The 17,812-nt window shown below is 39.6% G+C and overlaps 1 protein-coding gene across 2 annotated transcripts in view; it reads right to left on the reverse strand.

Moving 5' to 3' along the window:
* The window catches only part of dner (delta/notch-like EGF repeat containing), a 120,899-nt gene that overhangs the window by 15,390 nt on the left and 87,697 nt on the right, over positions 1 to 17,812 (reverse strand). For both annotated transcript variants that reach the window (XM_061919052.1, XM_061919051.1), the window contains 3 exons: positions 5,196 to 5,429; positions 955 to 1,077; positions 764 to 877 (listed from right to left, as the gene is read on the reverse strand). In XM_061919052.1, coding sequence (XP_061775036.1) covers positions 764 to 877; positions 955 to 1,077; positions 5,196 to 5,429 — 471 coding nt within the window. The remainder of the gene's footprint in view (positions 1 to 763; positions 878 to 954; positions 1,078 to 5,195; positions 5,430 to 17,812) is intronic.

Here is a 17,812-nt window from a genome sequence, read left to right on the forward strand (position 1 = left end):
TATTTTACCGTTATATTTTTATTCTCATTGTTGCTTTTTTTTTCTATTCTTATTGTAATATTTTTCTATTCTGTTTCCATTTCTACACCCATTACTTACTTTTTACTTTTTAAATTGATCTCAACTCTGTACACTGCTGCTGGAATTTTAATTTTCCTGAAGGAACTCTCCTGAAGGAATCAATAAAGTACTATCTATCTATCTATCTATCTATCTACAGAAAAAGCAAGCGTCAAGTAAAACATCCTGGTAGTAGTAGGTTGCACTTTGCATGTCAAAGCTAGTCATGGTGTTCCACAGGAGTCTCAGTGGCCTAGTGGTTAGAGTGTCCGCCCTGAGAACGGTAGGTTGTGAGTTCAAACCTCGACCGAGTCATACCGAAGACTGTAAAAAATGGGACCTATTACCTCCCTGCCTGGCACTCAGCATCAAGGGTTGGAATTGGGGGTTAAATCACCAAAAAGTATTCCCGGTCGTGGCCACCGATGCTGCTCACTGCTCCCCTCACCTCCCAGGGGGTGAACAAGGAGATGGGTCAAATGCAGAGGACAAATTTTACCACACCTAGTGTTCTGTGACAATCATTGGTACTTTAACTTTAACTATACGTGAATCAGTGCGGTTCAGTGCAGTACTTTTTGAGCTTGTACGCTCCCTTTGGGAAATTCTGTGCTAAGAACTGGATTTTTTACACATCACATCAGTCATCACGTAATGTGCACTAACAACTTTGCCAGCAGTACCAAGCAGAAGCAACATTTACCCGTGTATCCAGGTGGGCAGGCACAGGAAGCATTGAGTCCGGCACTCTCGCAGTGACCTCCATTGAGGCACTTCATTTTCAGACATGGGTCCTTGTAAATTTCACAATGTTTACCTGCACAAACACACATGGACATAATTAGTTCGTAGTAAGTTGTTTTTTTAATGAAATTATTTGTATTTTCGACACACCTTCGAACTGTGGCGTGCAAACACATTCGTAGGCATTGATGAGGTCCCGGCAGGTGGCATAATTTTGGCAGGGTGCAGACAGACACTCATTGTACTCTTCTTCACAGTACAAACCGTGGTAGCCTAAATAGGACAGACAACAGAATACATTCAGCTCAGTTCATTTCGAATGATACAATGTAACGCATCACATATTTCCAGTTGTTCCATTACAGCACGTCCGAAAAGGAGTAGGAAGAAGCAGAGCTTATATAATCCTACTCCTTTTCATTCTATCGCAATTTTATCCCATTTCCTTGTTCTCTGTAACAGAACAGTGAATATATAAATAATAAATGAATAACATACCATAGTAAGTAAACACATTAAATACATAAATAATCTTGATCTCAAAAGGAAAAAAAATAAAAATAAAAAGCGTTCAAGATGTTAATCATAATTATTGTTCTGTGTACTTTGTGAACATAGATTGAACAGTCTCTTAAACCAGTGGTTCTCAAATGGGGGTAAGCGTACCCCTGGGGGTACTTGAAGGTATGTCAAGGGGTACGTGAGATTTTTTTTAAATATTCTAAAAATAGCAACAATTCAAAAATCCTTTATTAATATATTTATTGAATTATACTTCAACAAAATATAAATGTAATTTCATAAACTGTGAAAAGAAATACAACAATGGAATATTCAGTGTTGACAGCTAGATTTTTTGTGGACATGTTCCATAAATATTGATGGTAAATATTTATTTTTTTGTGAAGAAATGTTTAGAATTAGGTTCCTGAAGCCAGATGGATTGATTGATTGATTGATTGATTGATACTTTTATTAGTAGATTGCACAGTAGAGTACATATTCCGTACAATTGACCACTAAATGGTAACACCCGAATAAGTTTTTCAACTTGTCCACGTTAATCAATTCATGGTAGATCTCTATTACAATCCCCAAAGAGGGCATTTTAAGTTGATGATTACTTCTATGTGTAGAAATCTTTATTTGTAATTGAATCACTTGTTTATTTTTCAACAAGTTTTTAGTTATTTTTATTTTTATTTTTTCAAAATAGTTCAAGAAAGACCACTACAAATGAGCAATATTTTGCACTGTTATGCAATTTAATAAATCACAAACTGATGACATAGTGCTGTATTTATTTTTTTATCTCTTTTTTTCCAACCAAAAACACTTTGCTCTGATTAAGGGGTACTTGAATTTAAAAAAAATTTCACAGGGGGTACACCACTGAAAAAAGGTTGAGAACCACTGTCTTAAACTGAATCATATTGGTGCTTTGTTTGATTTATTTGGTTAATCCGTTCTATAATTTAATTCCACATACTGATATGCTAAAGGTTTCAAGTGTTGTACGAGCATACACATCTTTTAAATTAGATTTTCCTCTAAGGCAGGGGTGTCAAACTAATTTTAGATCGGGGGCCAAATGGAGGAAAATCTACTCCCAAGTAGGCCAGACTGGTAAAATCACAGCACGATAACTTCAAAATTTTCATGATCTGTGGTCCAGATAATTTCTTGTTAAGTTCTGTTAGTTTTACACTCATTAGTTCCTGTTTCTATGCACCCTTGTTCATTTTAGTTACCATGGCTACATATGATTTTCACCTGCCGCTGGTGTTCGGACGCTCACCTTGCTCTAATCAAGAGACTATTTAAACTGCCTTTGCCAGTCAGTCGGCCTGGCGTCATTACTCGTTTCAGGTCTGGTTCCATAGTTTCTGCTAGTTGTTTCATGCCACAGTTTCATGTTTGTTTCTTGCTATGCCATAGTCTATGCTACGTATTTACTTTAACTCCAAGTGCGATCAGTCTCGTTTTCCGTTTTTGTACCTTTTTGAGTGAAGATTATTAAATATGTTCCTTCTTGCAAGCCTTGTCCGGAATAGTCCGTTTGCATCCCGGGAGAACAAACCACGCAGTAAGCTGCGAAAACCACGTCGTGACAAAAATAGACAACTTCAGATTGTGAAGTGAAGTGTGAATTATATTTATATTGCGCTTTTTTCTAGGGACTCAAAGCGCTTTTACATATTGAAACCCAATATCCAAGTTACGTTTAAACCAGTGTGGGTGACACTTGGAGCAGGTGGGTAAAGCGTCTTGCCCAAGAACACAATGGCAGTGACTAGGATGGAAGAAGCTGGGATCGAACCTGGAACCCTCAAGTTGCCGGCACGGCCACTCTACCAATCGAGCTATACCGAGCTATATTGTTTTCTTTGTTTAAAAATAGAACAAGCACATTCTGAAATTGTACAAATTATTGTTTTTTGTTTTTTTTTACAATTACCTGTTGCAGTTAATAGTATATATACTTTTATTTGTCGTTATTTATATTTTCTGAATAAATGATGTGATAATGTTCATCAGTCAACTCATTGGTGTTAAATTTCAATCTACCAAGATAAAATAATTATATCAAAATCATATTACAGGATGTTATTTACGTAGTTTGATCAGTTTCCTCGACCGATGTACTAACATGTGGTTTATTTTGTACATATGTAGCATCATCTACAAAGATACAAAGAATTGCTATTGCGACATCTAGTGGACAAATTTAGAACATCTGTTGTTTTTTTTATCAGAAAAAAGTTCCAGAGTACATAAAACCTGTTTGCGGGCCTAAACCGGCCCTTGAGCCGTACGTTTGATAGCCCTGCTCTAAGGTTATACTTCTCCTCTTTTGTTGAGAAGATTGATTGATTGAGACTTTTATTAGTATATTGTACAGTAAATGGTAAATGGTTGTACTTGTATAGTGCTTTTCTACCCCTTTTTAAGGAGCCCAACGCGCTTATAAATGTCATCAGTGTTTGAACCTGACACCTGGCTTTTACGCCAGGTAAGAGGTCACCACGCTAAAGCCCTTTGAGGTCAGGGTTCTCTAAAAAAAGAATCATCCATTCATGTGCTTTTTGGTGCTCAGGAGCATCACAAAAGAACCTTTCCAAAACTCATACCACAAAAGAAGCATAGTTATTGCATTCAACTTTCTTAAATCTGCAAGAGCGCTGTTTTAAATGTGTGTTTTAGGTTGTGACGCACTTGTGCCGACTCCATTGAACACAACACGGACGAGCACAATGATAAGAGGGGCCAGTGAAAGCCTGGTGGGTCCTTTCAGAGGAATGCTAATCAAATGCCAATTGCTCTTTTTGAAAGACTTTCTACTTTCTGTCGTGAAGCTTAGGGGCTGCATGGAATTCTCTGATGTATTACAGGAAGTCGGGGAATGAGATTCTTCCATATTTCAGGTCCCCGGCAGCTACAGACACAATCCACACACACATACACACACTTTACCTCAAACACCGGCTGACATTTTGATGTGTGTGTATGTGTTAGTGTAATGTCTGGCATGCTAATTTGGAGCCACTGGTTTTACCAGTCTTATTAGGCTGAGCTTTATTGGATCGGAGGGGCTATGTCTGCTCAACCAGCAACTAGTCACAGCCAACGAATTGACACACACACACACACACACACACACATGCACGCACACACACACACAGCCTTGCACTGCAACTGCTTTTCCATGGCAACCAGACAACTGAGGAAAAAATTAAGTGAGTTAAATGGCTGGAAGAAAACGACAAAGTGAAAAATAACGAAAAGATGAAAAAAGAAGGACTGGGGTGACTCGTTTGTGCAAGTGGACAATACTCATGTCTGCATATTACATGGAACTACTTCATTTCCTAACAAAGCTTTTGATTTTGAAACTATTTCTTAAATTGTCTCAGCCTGTGTATTTTAAAGAATGGTGGTTTTATTTTGAAAGCCTGACATCACAGACTACAGAATGTGAGTGCCCTGTGTATCCATCCATCCATTTTCTACCGCTTATTCCCTGTTGGGGTCGCGGGGGGTGCTGGCGCCTAAAATGTTCTATATTTTCAATGAAACATTAAATCTTGGTGTTGTTTACTTGAGTCATATTGCCGTCATAGTGCAGTCTACGCATATCTCTTATGTTTGACTGCTATCTACCGGTCACCCTTATCATTACACTATGTAACAAATAAAATTGCTTTGAGGTTGGCAGGAAAAAACTGAATTATACTGTACATTAGGCGCACCGGGTTATAAGGCACACTGTCGAGTTTTTAGAAGAAAAAGAAAGATTTTGTAGTCCGGAAAATACGGAATGTCAAAATATATATCGAATCGAAAAGAATGAGCTTGACTTGTTTGTAGAGACGTGACATGTGAAGTCTCACCTGGGACACAAAGGCATCTGTAGCTGTTGCCCACACTGCGACACACTCCGTGGGCACACGGGTTCAAAGCACAGAAGTCGACCAGCTGGGCACAGGTGGGGCCAGTGAAACCAGATGTGCAGCTGCAGCCAAACCCCAGGGGGCTCGGACCCTGAGGGTGGCAGGTTCCGTTGTTGTGGCAAGGCCGAGACGCGCACGGATCCACCTTCTGCTCACATGTCGCCCCCTGAAATCCTGTATGGGCGGTTGTATCAGCAGGTGGAAGGAAGAGAGAAAGATGGACAAAATGAAGTTGGGGATTTTTTTCTCATATGTGAGTAGTAAGGACGTTCTGATCAGGTTTTATGATGCCGATCCCGACCGTTTATGAGTGAGATCAGCCAATAATAATTAGAGATGTCCGATAATGGCTTTTTTGCCGATATCCGATATCTCGATATTGTTCCACTCTTATTTACCGATACCGATATCAACCGATACAGATATATACAGTCGGAGAATTAACACATTATTATGCCTAATTTTTTTGTGATGCCCCTCTGGATGCATTAAACAATGTAACAAGGTTTTCCAAAATAAATCAACTCAAGTTATGGAAAAAAATGCCAACATGGCACTGCCATATTTATTATTGAAGTCACAAAGTTCATTATTTTTTTTAACTTGCCTCAAAACAGCAGCTTGGAATTTGGGACTGCTCTTCCTGAGAGAGGATGAGGAGGTTGAGGTGGGCGGGGTTGAGGTGGGAGGCGGGGGGTGTATATTGTAGCGTCCCGGAAGAGTTAGTGCTGCAAGGGGTTCTGGGTATTTATGTTGTGTTACGGTGCAGATGTTCTCCCGAAATGTGTTTGTCATTCTTGTTTGGTGTGGGTTCACAGCGTGGCGCATATTTGTAACAGTGTTAAAGTTGTTTGTACGGCCACCCTCAGTGTGACCTGTATGGCTGTTAATCAAGTATGAATTGCATTCACTTGTGTGTGAAAAGCTGTAGATAATAAGTGACTGGGCCAGCACGCAAAGGCAGTGCCTTTAAGGTTTATTGGTGCTCTTTACTTCTCACACACACAGCTGCGTTTTTAAGTCATACATTTTACTTTTTGAAACCAATACCGATAATTTTGAAACAGATACCGATAATTTCCAATATTACATTTCAAAGCATTTATTGGACGATAATATCGTCAGTCCAACATTATCCGACATCTCTAATAATAATAATAATACATAGCACATGTATTTTCTGTAAATGTTTCCATTCATATCATATTGAATATGATATGAATTCATATTTAAGTCCCATCTTAAAACTCATTTTTATACTCTAGCCTTTAAATAGACCCCCTTTTTAGACCAGTTGATCTGCAGTTTCTTTTCTTTTTCTCCTCTGCCCCCCTCTCCCTTGTGGAGGGGGGGCGGGGGTGACACAGGTCCGGTGGCCATGAATTAAGTGCTGGCTGTCCAGAGTCGGGACCCAGGATGGACCGCTCGCCTGTGCATTGGTCGGGGACATCTCTGCGCTGCTGATCCGCCTCCGCTTGGGATGGTCTCCTGCTGGCTCCACTATGGACGGGACTCTTGCTACTATATTGGATCCACTATGGACTGGACTCCCACTGTTATGTTGGATCCACTATGGACTGGACTTTCACAATATCATGTAAGACCCACTCGACATCCACTGCTTTTGGTCTCCCCTAGGGGGCGGGGGGTTGCCCATATATCCGTTCCTCTCCAAGGTTTCTCATAGTAACTGTCACCGACGTCCCAATAGGGTGAGTTTTTCCTTGCCCTTATGTGGGCTCTGTACCGCGGATGTTGTTGTGGCATGTACAGCCCTTTGAGACACTTTTGATTTAGGGCTATATAATCAAACATTGATTGATTGATATATGGACAGTATCATAATATCAACACAATATTTTAACTAGTTCCTTGCTCTCTTTTATTACATACAAAACAAAGTTTATTGTACTAAAGCAAAATGTCAATGTGAATGACTATGAGAAACCTTGGAGGACCTCAGATGTGGGTGACTCCCTCCTGAGGGGAGACCGGATGCAATGGATGTCGAGTGGGTCTAGCATAATATTGTGAAAGTCCACTCCACAGTGGATCTAACATAATAGTGACAGTCCAGTCCATGGTGGGGCCAGCAGGAGACCATCCCGAGCGGAAACGGGTCAGCAGCGCAGAGATGTCCCCAACCAATGCACAGGCGAGCGGTCCACTGAAACCGAACTAAATCAAGAACTAAGAACATACAAAAAAAAGCAAAAAAATTATCCGGGCAACGGATCATCACATTTAAATTATTTCTGATTTGGTTTAAGTAGGATTCTCACCTTTTGGAACTAACAAAAACCGAGGTACAGACACTACACTATACAGTGGAACCTCGATTTACAAACCCCTCTGTTTGCGAACTTTTTGATCAAGACAAATATGCCTTTGTGCGCGAACCATGTCTCTGTGTACGAACACTTCATTCCTGTGACAGCCAGTTTGTGCTTGCTCATATCGAAAAAATTGACAAAGCAGACTTTGTACCACAGCAAGTTTTTAATTGTGATGAGAACTGACTTTTTTGGGTTAAAATGCCAAAGCAGACTTGATCACAGCGGAGGGGACCACAGCAAGTTTTTAATTGTGATGAGAACTGACTTTTTTGGGTTAAAATGCCAAAGCAGACTTGATCACAGCGGAGGGGAAGACTACCTCTTGTTCAGCGGCTTCTCTTCCAACAACACACGCACGCGCACACACACACACACACACACACACACACACCTAACATCCAGTTGTCTCCCTTTTCCACTTCTGTCTGCTCCTTTCTCTCCTCTCGTCAGCTGCTCTTTCGCCGATGTTAATGTAAGTAGATTTAACTTCTTTAATGTTTGTTGAAGTTCAGGATATGTGTGATTTCTGATCGTTTGTGAGGGACCAAAGGGACTTCTGTGTGTGTGTGCATGTGTTGGCAGAGCAGGCATACAGGACAGCTGAGCTTGCCGTTGTTGTTTTGACTTAATAATAAAGAGGTAAGCAATCCACCACTTGCGTGTTATGTTTGTTTAGTAAATAGTACTGTATAGCACTTTATATTGTGTTCAAAGTGTACAAACCCAAGTAAAATATAGACTTTTATTGAGAATAGAACCCCTGGTCCTGGACATGACGTTTAAGTGCATCCAGCAAAGGGGTTTTGAGGCACTGGGAGGTTAACCCCTTACTACTGTTACCCCAGGTGGCCATTGGCAAAGGCCGAGTGTCTGACTGCCCCCTCCAGATACGGTGAAGTCAGATACGGTGAAGACCTCAACGGTGGAACAGGCGAAAGACGGTAAATTTAAGAACTATCACAATGGCTGCGATGGCGGGAGAAGGCTGCAGCAGAAAAGGGTCCCCAGTCGTCTTGGACTCCATGCCACTCTACCCTGACCCGATTCTGTCAAGGATCGTGGGGTGACTGTTTGTGCATCAGTCTCCCCACGTAAAAGTGAATTGTGAAGTGAATTATATTTATATAGCGCTTTTCTCTAGTGATCAAAGCGCTTTACATAGTGAAACCCAATATCTAAGTTACATTTAAAGCAGTGTGGGTGGCACTGGGAGCAGGTGGGTAAAGTGTCTTGCCCAAGGACACAACGGCAGTGACTTGGATGGCAGAAGCAGGAATCGAACCTGCAACCCTCAAGTTGCTGACACGGTCGCTCTACCAACCGAGCTATACCGCCCCAAAGTCACGCACAGCATCCTCCATAAAGGGATAAACCCCTACCAGGAGGATTGTGATACTCGTTTGAGTGACCACCAATGATGATGAGAACCCATTATTCATTTCATATTATTTTCAATGAAGAAATTTGCTTTACTGTAAAAGCTTGGATTTACGAACCCTGTTCAAGAACCAATTAAGTTTTAAATTGAGGCTCCATTGTACAAACCCCGTTTCTATTTGAGTTGGAAAATTGTGTTAGATGTAAATACAAAACGGAATACAATGGTTTGCAAATCTTTTACAACCCATATTCAATTGAATGCACTACAAAGACAAGATATTTGATGTTCAAACTCAAACTTTATTTTTTTTTGCAAATATTTAACTTAGAATTTCATGGCTGCAACACGTGCCTAAGTAGTTGGGAAAGGGCATGTTCACCACTGTGTTACATCACATTTTCTTTTAACAACACTCAAACGTTTAGGAACTGAGGAAACTAATTGTTGAAGCTTTGAAAGTGGAATTCTTTCCCATTCTTGTTTTATGTAGAGCTTCAGTCGTTCCGCCGTCGTATTTTACGCTTCATAATGCGCCACACATTTTTGATAGGACTGCAGGCCGGCCAGGAAACTACCTGCACTCTTTTTTTATGAAGCTGAACACGTGCTGAGACAGATCTGGACTGCAGGCGGGCAACTCTTTTTTTACGAAGCCATGCTGTTGTAACACGTGCTGAATGTGCCTTGGCATTGTCTTGCTGAAATAAGCAGGGGCGTCCATGAAAAAGACGGCACTTAGATGGCAGCATATGTTGTTCCAAAACCTGTATGTACCTTTCAGCATAAATGGTGCCTTCACAGATGTGTAAGTACCCATGCCTTGGGCACAACTGCACCCCCATACCATCACAGATGCTGGCTTTTGAACTTTGCGTCGATAAAAGTCTGGATGGTTCGCTTCCCCTTTGGTCCGGATGACACAATGTCGAATATTTCCAAACACAATTTGAAATGTGGACTCGTCAGACCACATAACACTTTTCCTCTTTGCATCAGTCCATCTTAGATAATCTCGGGCCCAGAGAAGCCGGCGGCGTTTCTGGATGTTGTTGATAAATGGCTTTCGCTTTGCATAGTAGAGCATTAACTTGCACTTACAGATGTAGCGACAAACTGTATTTAGTGACAGTGGTTTTCTGAAGTGTTCCTGATACCATGTGGTGATATCCTTTGATATTGATGTCGGTTTTTGATACAGTGCCGTCTGAGGGATCTAAGGTCACGGTCATTCCATGTTGGTTTCAGGCCATGCCGTTTGTGTGGAGTGATTTCTCCAGATTACCTGAACCTTTTGATGATATTATGGACCGTAGATGTTGAAATCCCTAAATTTCTTGCAATTGCATTTTGAGAAACGTTGTTCTAAAACTGTTTGACTATTTACTCATGCTGTTGTGGATAAAGGGGTGTACCTCTCTCCATCCTTTCTTGTGAAAGACTGAGCATTTTTTGGGAAGCTGTTTTTATACCCAATCATGGCACCCACCTGTTCCCAATTAGCCTGCACACCCGTGGGATGTTCCAAATAAGTGTTTGATGAGCATTCCTCAACTTTATCATTATTTATTGCCACCCTTCCCCACTTCTTTGTCACGTGTTGCAGGCATCAAATTCCGAAGTTAATGATTATTTGCAAAAAAAAAAAAAGGTTTATCAGTTTGAACATCAAATATGTTGTCTTTGTAGCATATTCAATTGAATATGGGTTGAAAATGATGTGCAAATCATTGTATTCTGTTTATATTTACATCTAACACAATTTCCCAACTTATATGGAAACGGGGTTTGTATACTGTATGACAACGTTTTGAAGCAAAAATCAACTGGCATATTACAGTAATATACATTTATACTAAAAAAATCAATTGTAGATTTGTTGGTATTCAGGCACGGACAAAAGCTGGCAGGCAACCATTGCTGAATGCGTCTTACACAAAAACTCTCAATAAAAAAGACTTAAAATGTTCAAATTCCATCCAAGCCATCAACAAAATGGCAAAGTATTTTATTTGTGGCGCGTCGTGTTAGCGGAACATCAGCAATCAACAGATTGAGAGAAGAATGTGATTCGTTTCTGCAACAAGCAGCATGACACAATGCCTGCAGTGATTTATGTTTCAAACCACGGTAACCCTTTAAATGGCTTCTCTGAGGCACACACTCCATTGAACTAATGAAGCCATTCCTCCTTCATGCATCTATTGATCTTCAGCTCTGTAATTTACAGTGTGCGGGGGGGACATTTATCGTCCCCCAATAACAGGCACAGGACCAATTTTGCAGCGTTGGATGGATGATCTCTCTCTTTTGACAGCCATCTTTTCTATTTTCTCCAACACGTCACCCTCTCACACAATTTATCTTTGCTCTCTTTTTTCTTATTGCTCTCAGACTTACGTAAAGTGTCTTAATCTGTTGCGACGCTCTGTTAACCGTCTTTGATCGGACCGAGCTATTTCCTCACCACCTGGAGGTCAAGTTCCCGCTCTGTCGTTTTAATTTGGAGGTTGCACAGCAGACGCGGCACGCACTGTGACAAGAGCGCAGGCGGGCCAGGACGAGTGTTTGTCTTTCTGCTGCTGGCGAGCAATCCTGCCCACATTAAAGGAAGTTAACAATTTAAATATAGCCGGCCCGTTCACTCCCCCACCCTGCTGGTTCTGACTGGAGGCAGTCAACAGCATGCCGACACATAATTTGTCTCCTGTTCGTGCATGTGCGTGTGATAGAAGGCAGAAACAGTTTTTTTGAAAGACATTTGGTGACTATTTGAACATTACTGTGTTCCTCTGTCATGACCTGTTGAACAGATCTTGTCTGTTTGTTATAATGTAAATTCACCACATCTCCTGGAACGTTCGCAACCTCACGGACAGTGACACCGGAAGTTAATCAGAACATCAAAGTGCTATTGTAGCAACGAAACTCGCCTGGTACAACATTGATGCTGTAGCCCTGAGTGTGACACGTCCAACTGATGAAGGCCAAATCTCAGAAACCGGTGCAGGATACACGTTTTTCTGGGAAGGGAAAACTGCGGAGGAGCCTCGACTTCACACAGTCGAATTAATCATCTGTAGCTCTGTCGTGAAGATGCACAACCTTCTCCACAACACTTTGCATCCCTCTTCAGTATGGACACATTTCTATCATCAGTGTCTGTAAAGGAATCTTACTAAGCATATCTTCAGAAATTCCTCTCTGCTGTGCCGTTGCATGACCAACTACTTCTCCAATGGGAGATTTTATTGCACGAACAGGAAAAGACCATCAACTCTGGCATGGTGTCATTGGTAACCAGGGTATTGGTAATGGCTTGCTACGACCCAATTTATGTGCAGAATTTAACCTTGGCATAATCAACACCAGGGACCAGAACTTAAGGATGCACCTGCGCTCATGCTCGTGGTCAAAGAAAGACAGAGGCATGGTTCTGATCACTACGGCCCTCAGAGGGGCTGATGATTGTCGGACTGACCTTCTCCTACTCGCGAATATGCCTGAAGCCAAAATTCAGACTGCATGTTGTGTCTCTGCATCTAAACACCTCAGCTCACTTCCATTCTCTTCTTTCTCATCGTCTCCAGAATATCAACCATGACACTTCAGACCCTGAGGCCTCTTCGTGTGCCATCAAGAATGCCATCAACTCAACTGCTCGTGAAACCATAGGCCTTGTAAAACGGCCCGATCAAGATTGGTTCGATGAGAATGACCTCGCAATACATGATCTCATTGACCAAAAACGGAAGGTTCGCTTAGCATGGAAAGACATCTAAAAGCAATGAAGCTGCTTTTTGTAAGATCAAGCCTTCAGATTAGCGCAACATCCGGAAGCTCAAGACTGACTGGTGGATCGAGAAAGCCAAAGAAATCCAAGGCTATGTCGACCAACACAAAACAATGAACTTCTTCCAAACTATGCGTATATTCGATGCAAGACACATTCCTCCTCGCATCCTCTAAGCTCTGCTGATGGTCAAATACTCCTGAAGGACGAATATGCTATTGTAGCCCGGTGGAAGGAGCACTTTGAAGACCTCCTCAAACGGCCTTCCCAAGCCTCAGAAGACGGCATTCGTGAGATCCCTCAACATCCAATGAAATCATGGATGTCTCTCCCGCCCTCACTTGAAGATACTCAGGAAGGGATTAAACAAATGAAGCCCAATAAGACGTCTGGCCCTCATAACATACCAACTGAGGCGAGCTGAGCGGGGATTGTCTTCTGAGCACATCCATCTCCTCTATCTGTCAATGGGCTCAGCCTGTGTGTGTGTGTGTATATATATATATATATATATATATATATATATATGTGTGTGTGTGTGTGTAAACACACACATATATATAATATATACACAAAAATATAAATATATATATACACATATATATACATATACATTGATAAACACATATATACACATTCACATATATATATATATATATATATATACGCATACACATACACATATATACACATTCTCACATATACACATACACACACACATATATATATATATATATATATATATACACACACACATTTAAATATACATATATACATACACATATATATATAATATACATATATACACACATTAATACACACATTTATACATGGATGGATGGATTGATGGACAGATAGATGGATAGATAGATAGATAGATAGATAGATAGATAGATAGATAGATAGATAGATAGATAGATAGATAGATAGATAGATAGATAGATAGATAGATAGATAGATAGATAGATAGATAGATAGATAGATAGATAGATTGATAGTACTTTATTGATTCCTTCAGGAGAGTTCCATCAGGAAAATTAAAATTCCAGCAGCAGTGTACAGAGTTGAGATCAATTTAAAAGGTAAAAAGTAAATAATGGGGGTTTAAATGGAAACAAAAAAGAAAAATATTACAATAAGAATAAAAATAAAAAGCAACAATGGGAATAAAAATATAAGAGTAAAATAAGAATATAACAAGAGAAACTAAGCAGTAGTAACCATGTTATGAAAAAGTTATTGTTTTGCAATGTATGTATATATACAGTATATACACACATACATACATATGTATGTATATATATATTTATATATATATTTACATATATACACACACACATACATACATACATATATAAATACACAAACACATTTATATATATACACATACACATATATATACATACACACATACATATATACAAATATATAAATATATACACATACACATACATATATACACACATATATATACCTATATGCATATATACATATGTATATGTATATAAACACACACACACACACACACACACACATATATATATATATATATATATACACACATTTCAAAAAGATTTAAAATGATTATATTTTATGATAATGCAAAATTTTTGAAGATGTGGAGACAGCAAATGCCATTTCTCCAGTGTTTAAGGTAGTTAAAATATATACGGTATATTTTAAATTGTATTTATTAAATGGCCACCTTATTGATTGTCAAGCTTTAACACATTTTTATTGCAAATCATTGAGATAGGCAACAGCGCCCACCGCGACCCCAAAGGGAATAAGCGGTAGAAAAAGGATGGATGGATGAAATACATGGACTGTTTTTTCTCAGCTGAAATGTATGAGTAGAAAGTTGAAGAATATCTGCCATCTTGTGGCTCATATGCTTATTGCAGCATACCTGCATTTATAATTTCAATCTTGATATAATTGAGACAATCTGCATATTTTGCCATGAATAAGTAAACATCTCTACTTTATGACTGTTGAATGATTAATAGAACAGAACATTGTTGTCATGGTCATAAAAGCACATACAGTAAGTATGAATAATGTATGATTGAATGAACAAATGGTGGTTAAATTAACTATGTTACCAGTTTAAAATACACAGAAATCTAGTATAGTAGGGTTTCAGCTACATTGCATGGAAATGAAAAGTAAGAGAAACATTTTTTTGTGGTCCGACTCTTTTGCACGAAAGAGATGGTGGCATGTTTCTTAGCGCGGTCCTCTGGAAACAAGCTATAAATTAATCATTCAGTTCCCCTCTGTCAATTACATTTTTGCCTGCTGCCTGAGCTTATGAATGCAGTGAAGTGTTACGGCGCCCATACGTAGAGCAGGCGTTTGTTTTGACGAAACCGTTTTAAAGGAGACATATTTTGACACTTTTTTTTCTACGTATAAAACACTTCCTTCTGGTCGATATAACACCTAAATTGTGGGTTCATCCATCCATCCAGTCGCGAAGGGTGCTGGAGCCTACCTCAGCTGCATTCAGGCGGTAGGCAGTGTACACTCTGGACAAGTCACCACCTCATCACAGGCCCAGCACAGATAGACAGACAACATTCACACTCACATTCACACACTAAGGCCAATTTAGTGTTGCCAATCAACCTATCCCCAGGTGCATGTCTTTGGAAGTGGGAGGAACTCCACACAGAAAGATCCCGAGCCCGGGATTGAAATCAGGACGTTCGTATTGTGAGGCACACGCACTAACCCCTGTTTCACCGTGCTGCCCAGTCTATTTTTTTAATTGTTGAATTTTTTTAATTGTTGAATTTTTTTAATCGCTTGTTGAAACAACCCAGTTCCAGTATATTTTGTATAAAAGGCTCGAACTATAATAATTGTTTTATAAGCCATGTTTTTATTTGTTCATTGTATGATTTCATAAGCTAGTAAGAGACATTAATAGTCATGATAATAATAACAAAAAACTAAATGAAAGAAAAAACAGGAACCACAGACAGATGTCAACATAGCAGAATTTTGAACGGCCTTAGAGAGATTTACTGTAACAACCAACAAGCACACAAAGTATTGTGAGGCACATGCAATAACCCCTGTCCAACCGTGCTGCCCGTAATTGTGGGTCTTCGGTCAAAATGTTGCTTGAATTATGTGAGACAAACTCTTTTTAAGCCGTTTTTTTGGGATGCGCCAAAAAAAACAACCCGAAAGGGACAAGCAGTAGAAAATGGATGACTGAATGGATAGATAGATAACTTTATATCCAAATAACACAACAACATTACAGAAATCAGAAATGTCACTATGCGCACACACTAGCGTTGTCCCAATACCAATATTTTGGTACCGGTACCAAAATGTATTTTGATACTTTTTGGTACTTTGATACTTTTCTAAATAAAGGGTACCACAAAAAATGTCATTATTGCCTTTATTTTAACAAAAAATCTTACGGTACATTAAAAATATGTTTCTTACTGCAATAAAATAGTAAACATACCACAGTGTCCGCCCTGAGACTGGTGGGTCGTGAGTTCAAACCTCGGCCGAGTCATACCAAAGACTATAAAAATGGGACCCATTACCTCCCTACTTGGCACTCAGCATCAAAGGTTGGAATTGGGGGTTAAATCACCAAAAACGGTTGCTGGGCGCGGCCCCCGCTGCTGCTCACTGCTTCCCTCACCTCGCAGAAGGTGAACAAAGGGATGGGTCAAATGCAAAGAATAATTTCACCACACCTAGTGTGTGTGTGTGACATTAACTTTTCTTTTAGTAGTAAGAAAACAAACAAAGGCTCCTAATTTAGCTGCTGAGGTATGCAGTAACATATTGTGTCATTTATCATTCTATTATTTTGTCAACATTATAAAGGACAAGTGGTAGAACATTAATTAATTATCTGCTTGTTCATTTACTGTTAATGTCTGCTTACTTTCTCATTTAACATGTTCTATCTACACTTCTGTTAAAATGTTATAATCACTTATTCTTCTGTTGTTTGATAATTTACATTAGTTTTGGATGATACCACAAATTTGGGTATCAATCCGATACCAAGTCGATACAGGATCATACATTGTCATTTCATGAAGGACATAAACGTTTGCCTTCTATTCATAAAGTTGTGCATACATCGCGAATTGCTGCTCCGGGAGAAGGTTTGGCGGTCACAGATTTCCTCAGAGTGTCTGATACAGGTCGTCGAGGCTATAAAACCTAATTAGGATCAAAGAGGGAGGTTTAAATTATGCATCTTCATGGCTCAGACGTGGCGCATAATAACATGGAACAAAACAGTACTACGCGATTTAAACATTCACCATTTTAACCTTGTTTTATTTTAGTTTGACTTAACTGTCTGTGGTAATTTATGTGTCACGTTTGTAGTATGGCTGGCTATGAATCATAAAACATGAATAATATAAAAACTATAATAGTTAGACCAATAAATTGCAGCACATACCAGCACTTGCAGCACAAATGAAAGGGACACATTTTGGGAGATCTTGTCATAGTTTGGGGCTGGTTATGAATAATAACACATTAATTACACACAAAAAATAATTCAACATTATTAACATAAATACTATAATAGGTCAAAAATGTTGGCAGCACAAACTACTGGGACGAGTTTGGGGAGATTTGTTCAAGGTAGGGGGGGGTTATTACTAATAAGTTAATTACACGTTAATAACAAAAAAAAAATCATAAAACATCCATCCATTTTCTACCGCTTATTCCCTTTTGGGGTGGCGGGGGGCACTGGCGCCTATCTCAGCTACAATCGGGCGGAAGGCGGAGTACACCCTGGACAAGTCGCCACCTCATCACAGGGCCAACACAGATAGACAGACAACATTCACACTCACACACTAAACATAAAAACTATAATAGACCAAAATGTTTGCAGCACAAACTATTGGGACAAGTTTGACGAGATTATGGTACCAAGTTTCGGTACCCACTCCAACTCAAAGGCACTTTATCTTTGATTGCCAATCAATCAATCAATCAATCAATGTTTATTTATATAGCCCTAAATCACAAATGTCTCAAA

Source organism: Nerophis ophidion, linkage group LG13 (genome assembly GCF_033978795.1).
Source record: "Nerophis ophidion isolate RoL-2023_Sa linkage group LG13, RoL_Noph_v1.0, whole genome shotgun sequence".
Classification (NCBI taxonomy): Eukaryota; Metazoa; Chordata; class Actinopteri; order Syngnathiformes; family Syngnathidae; genus Nerophis; species Nerophis ophidion.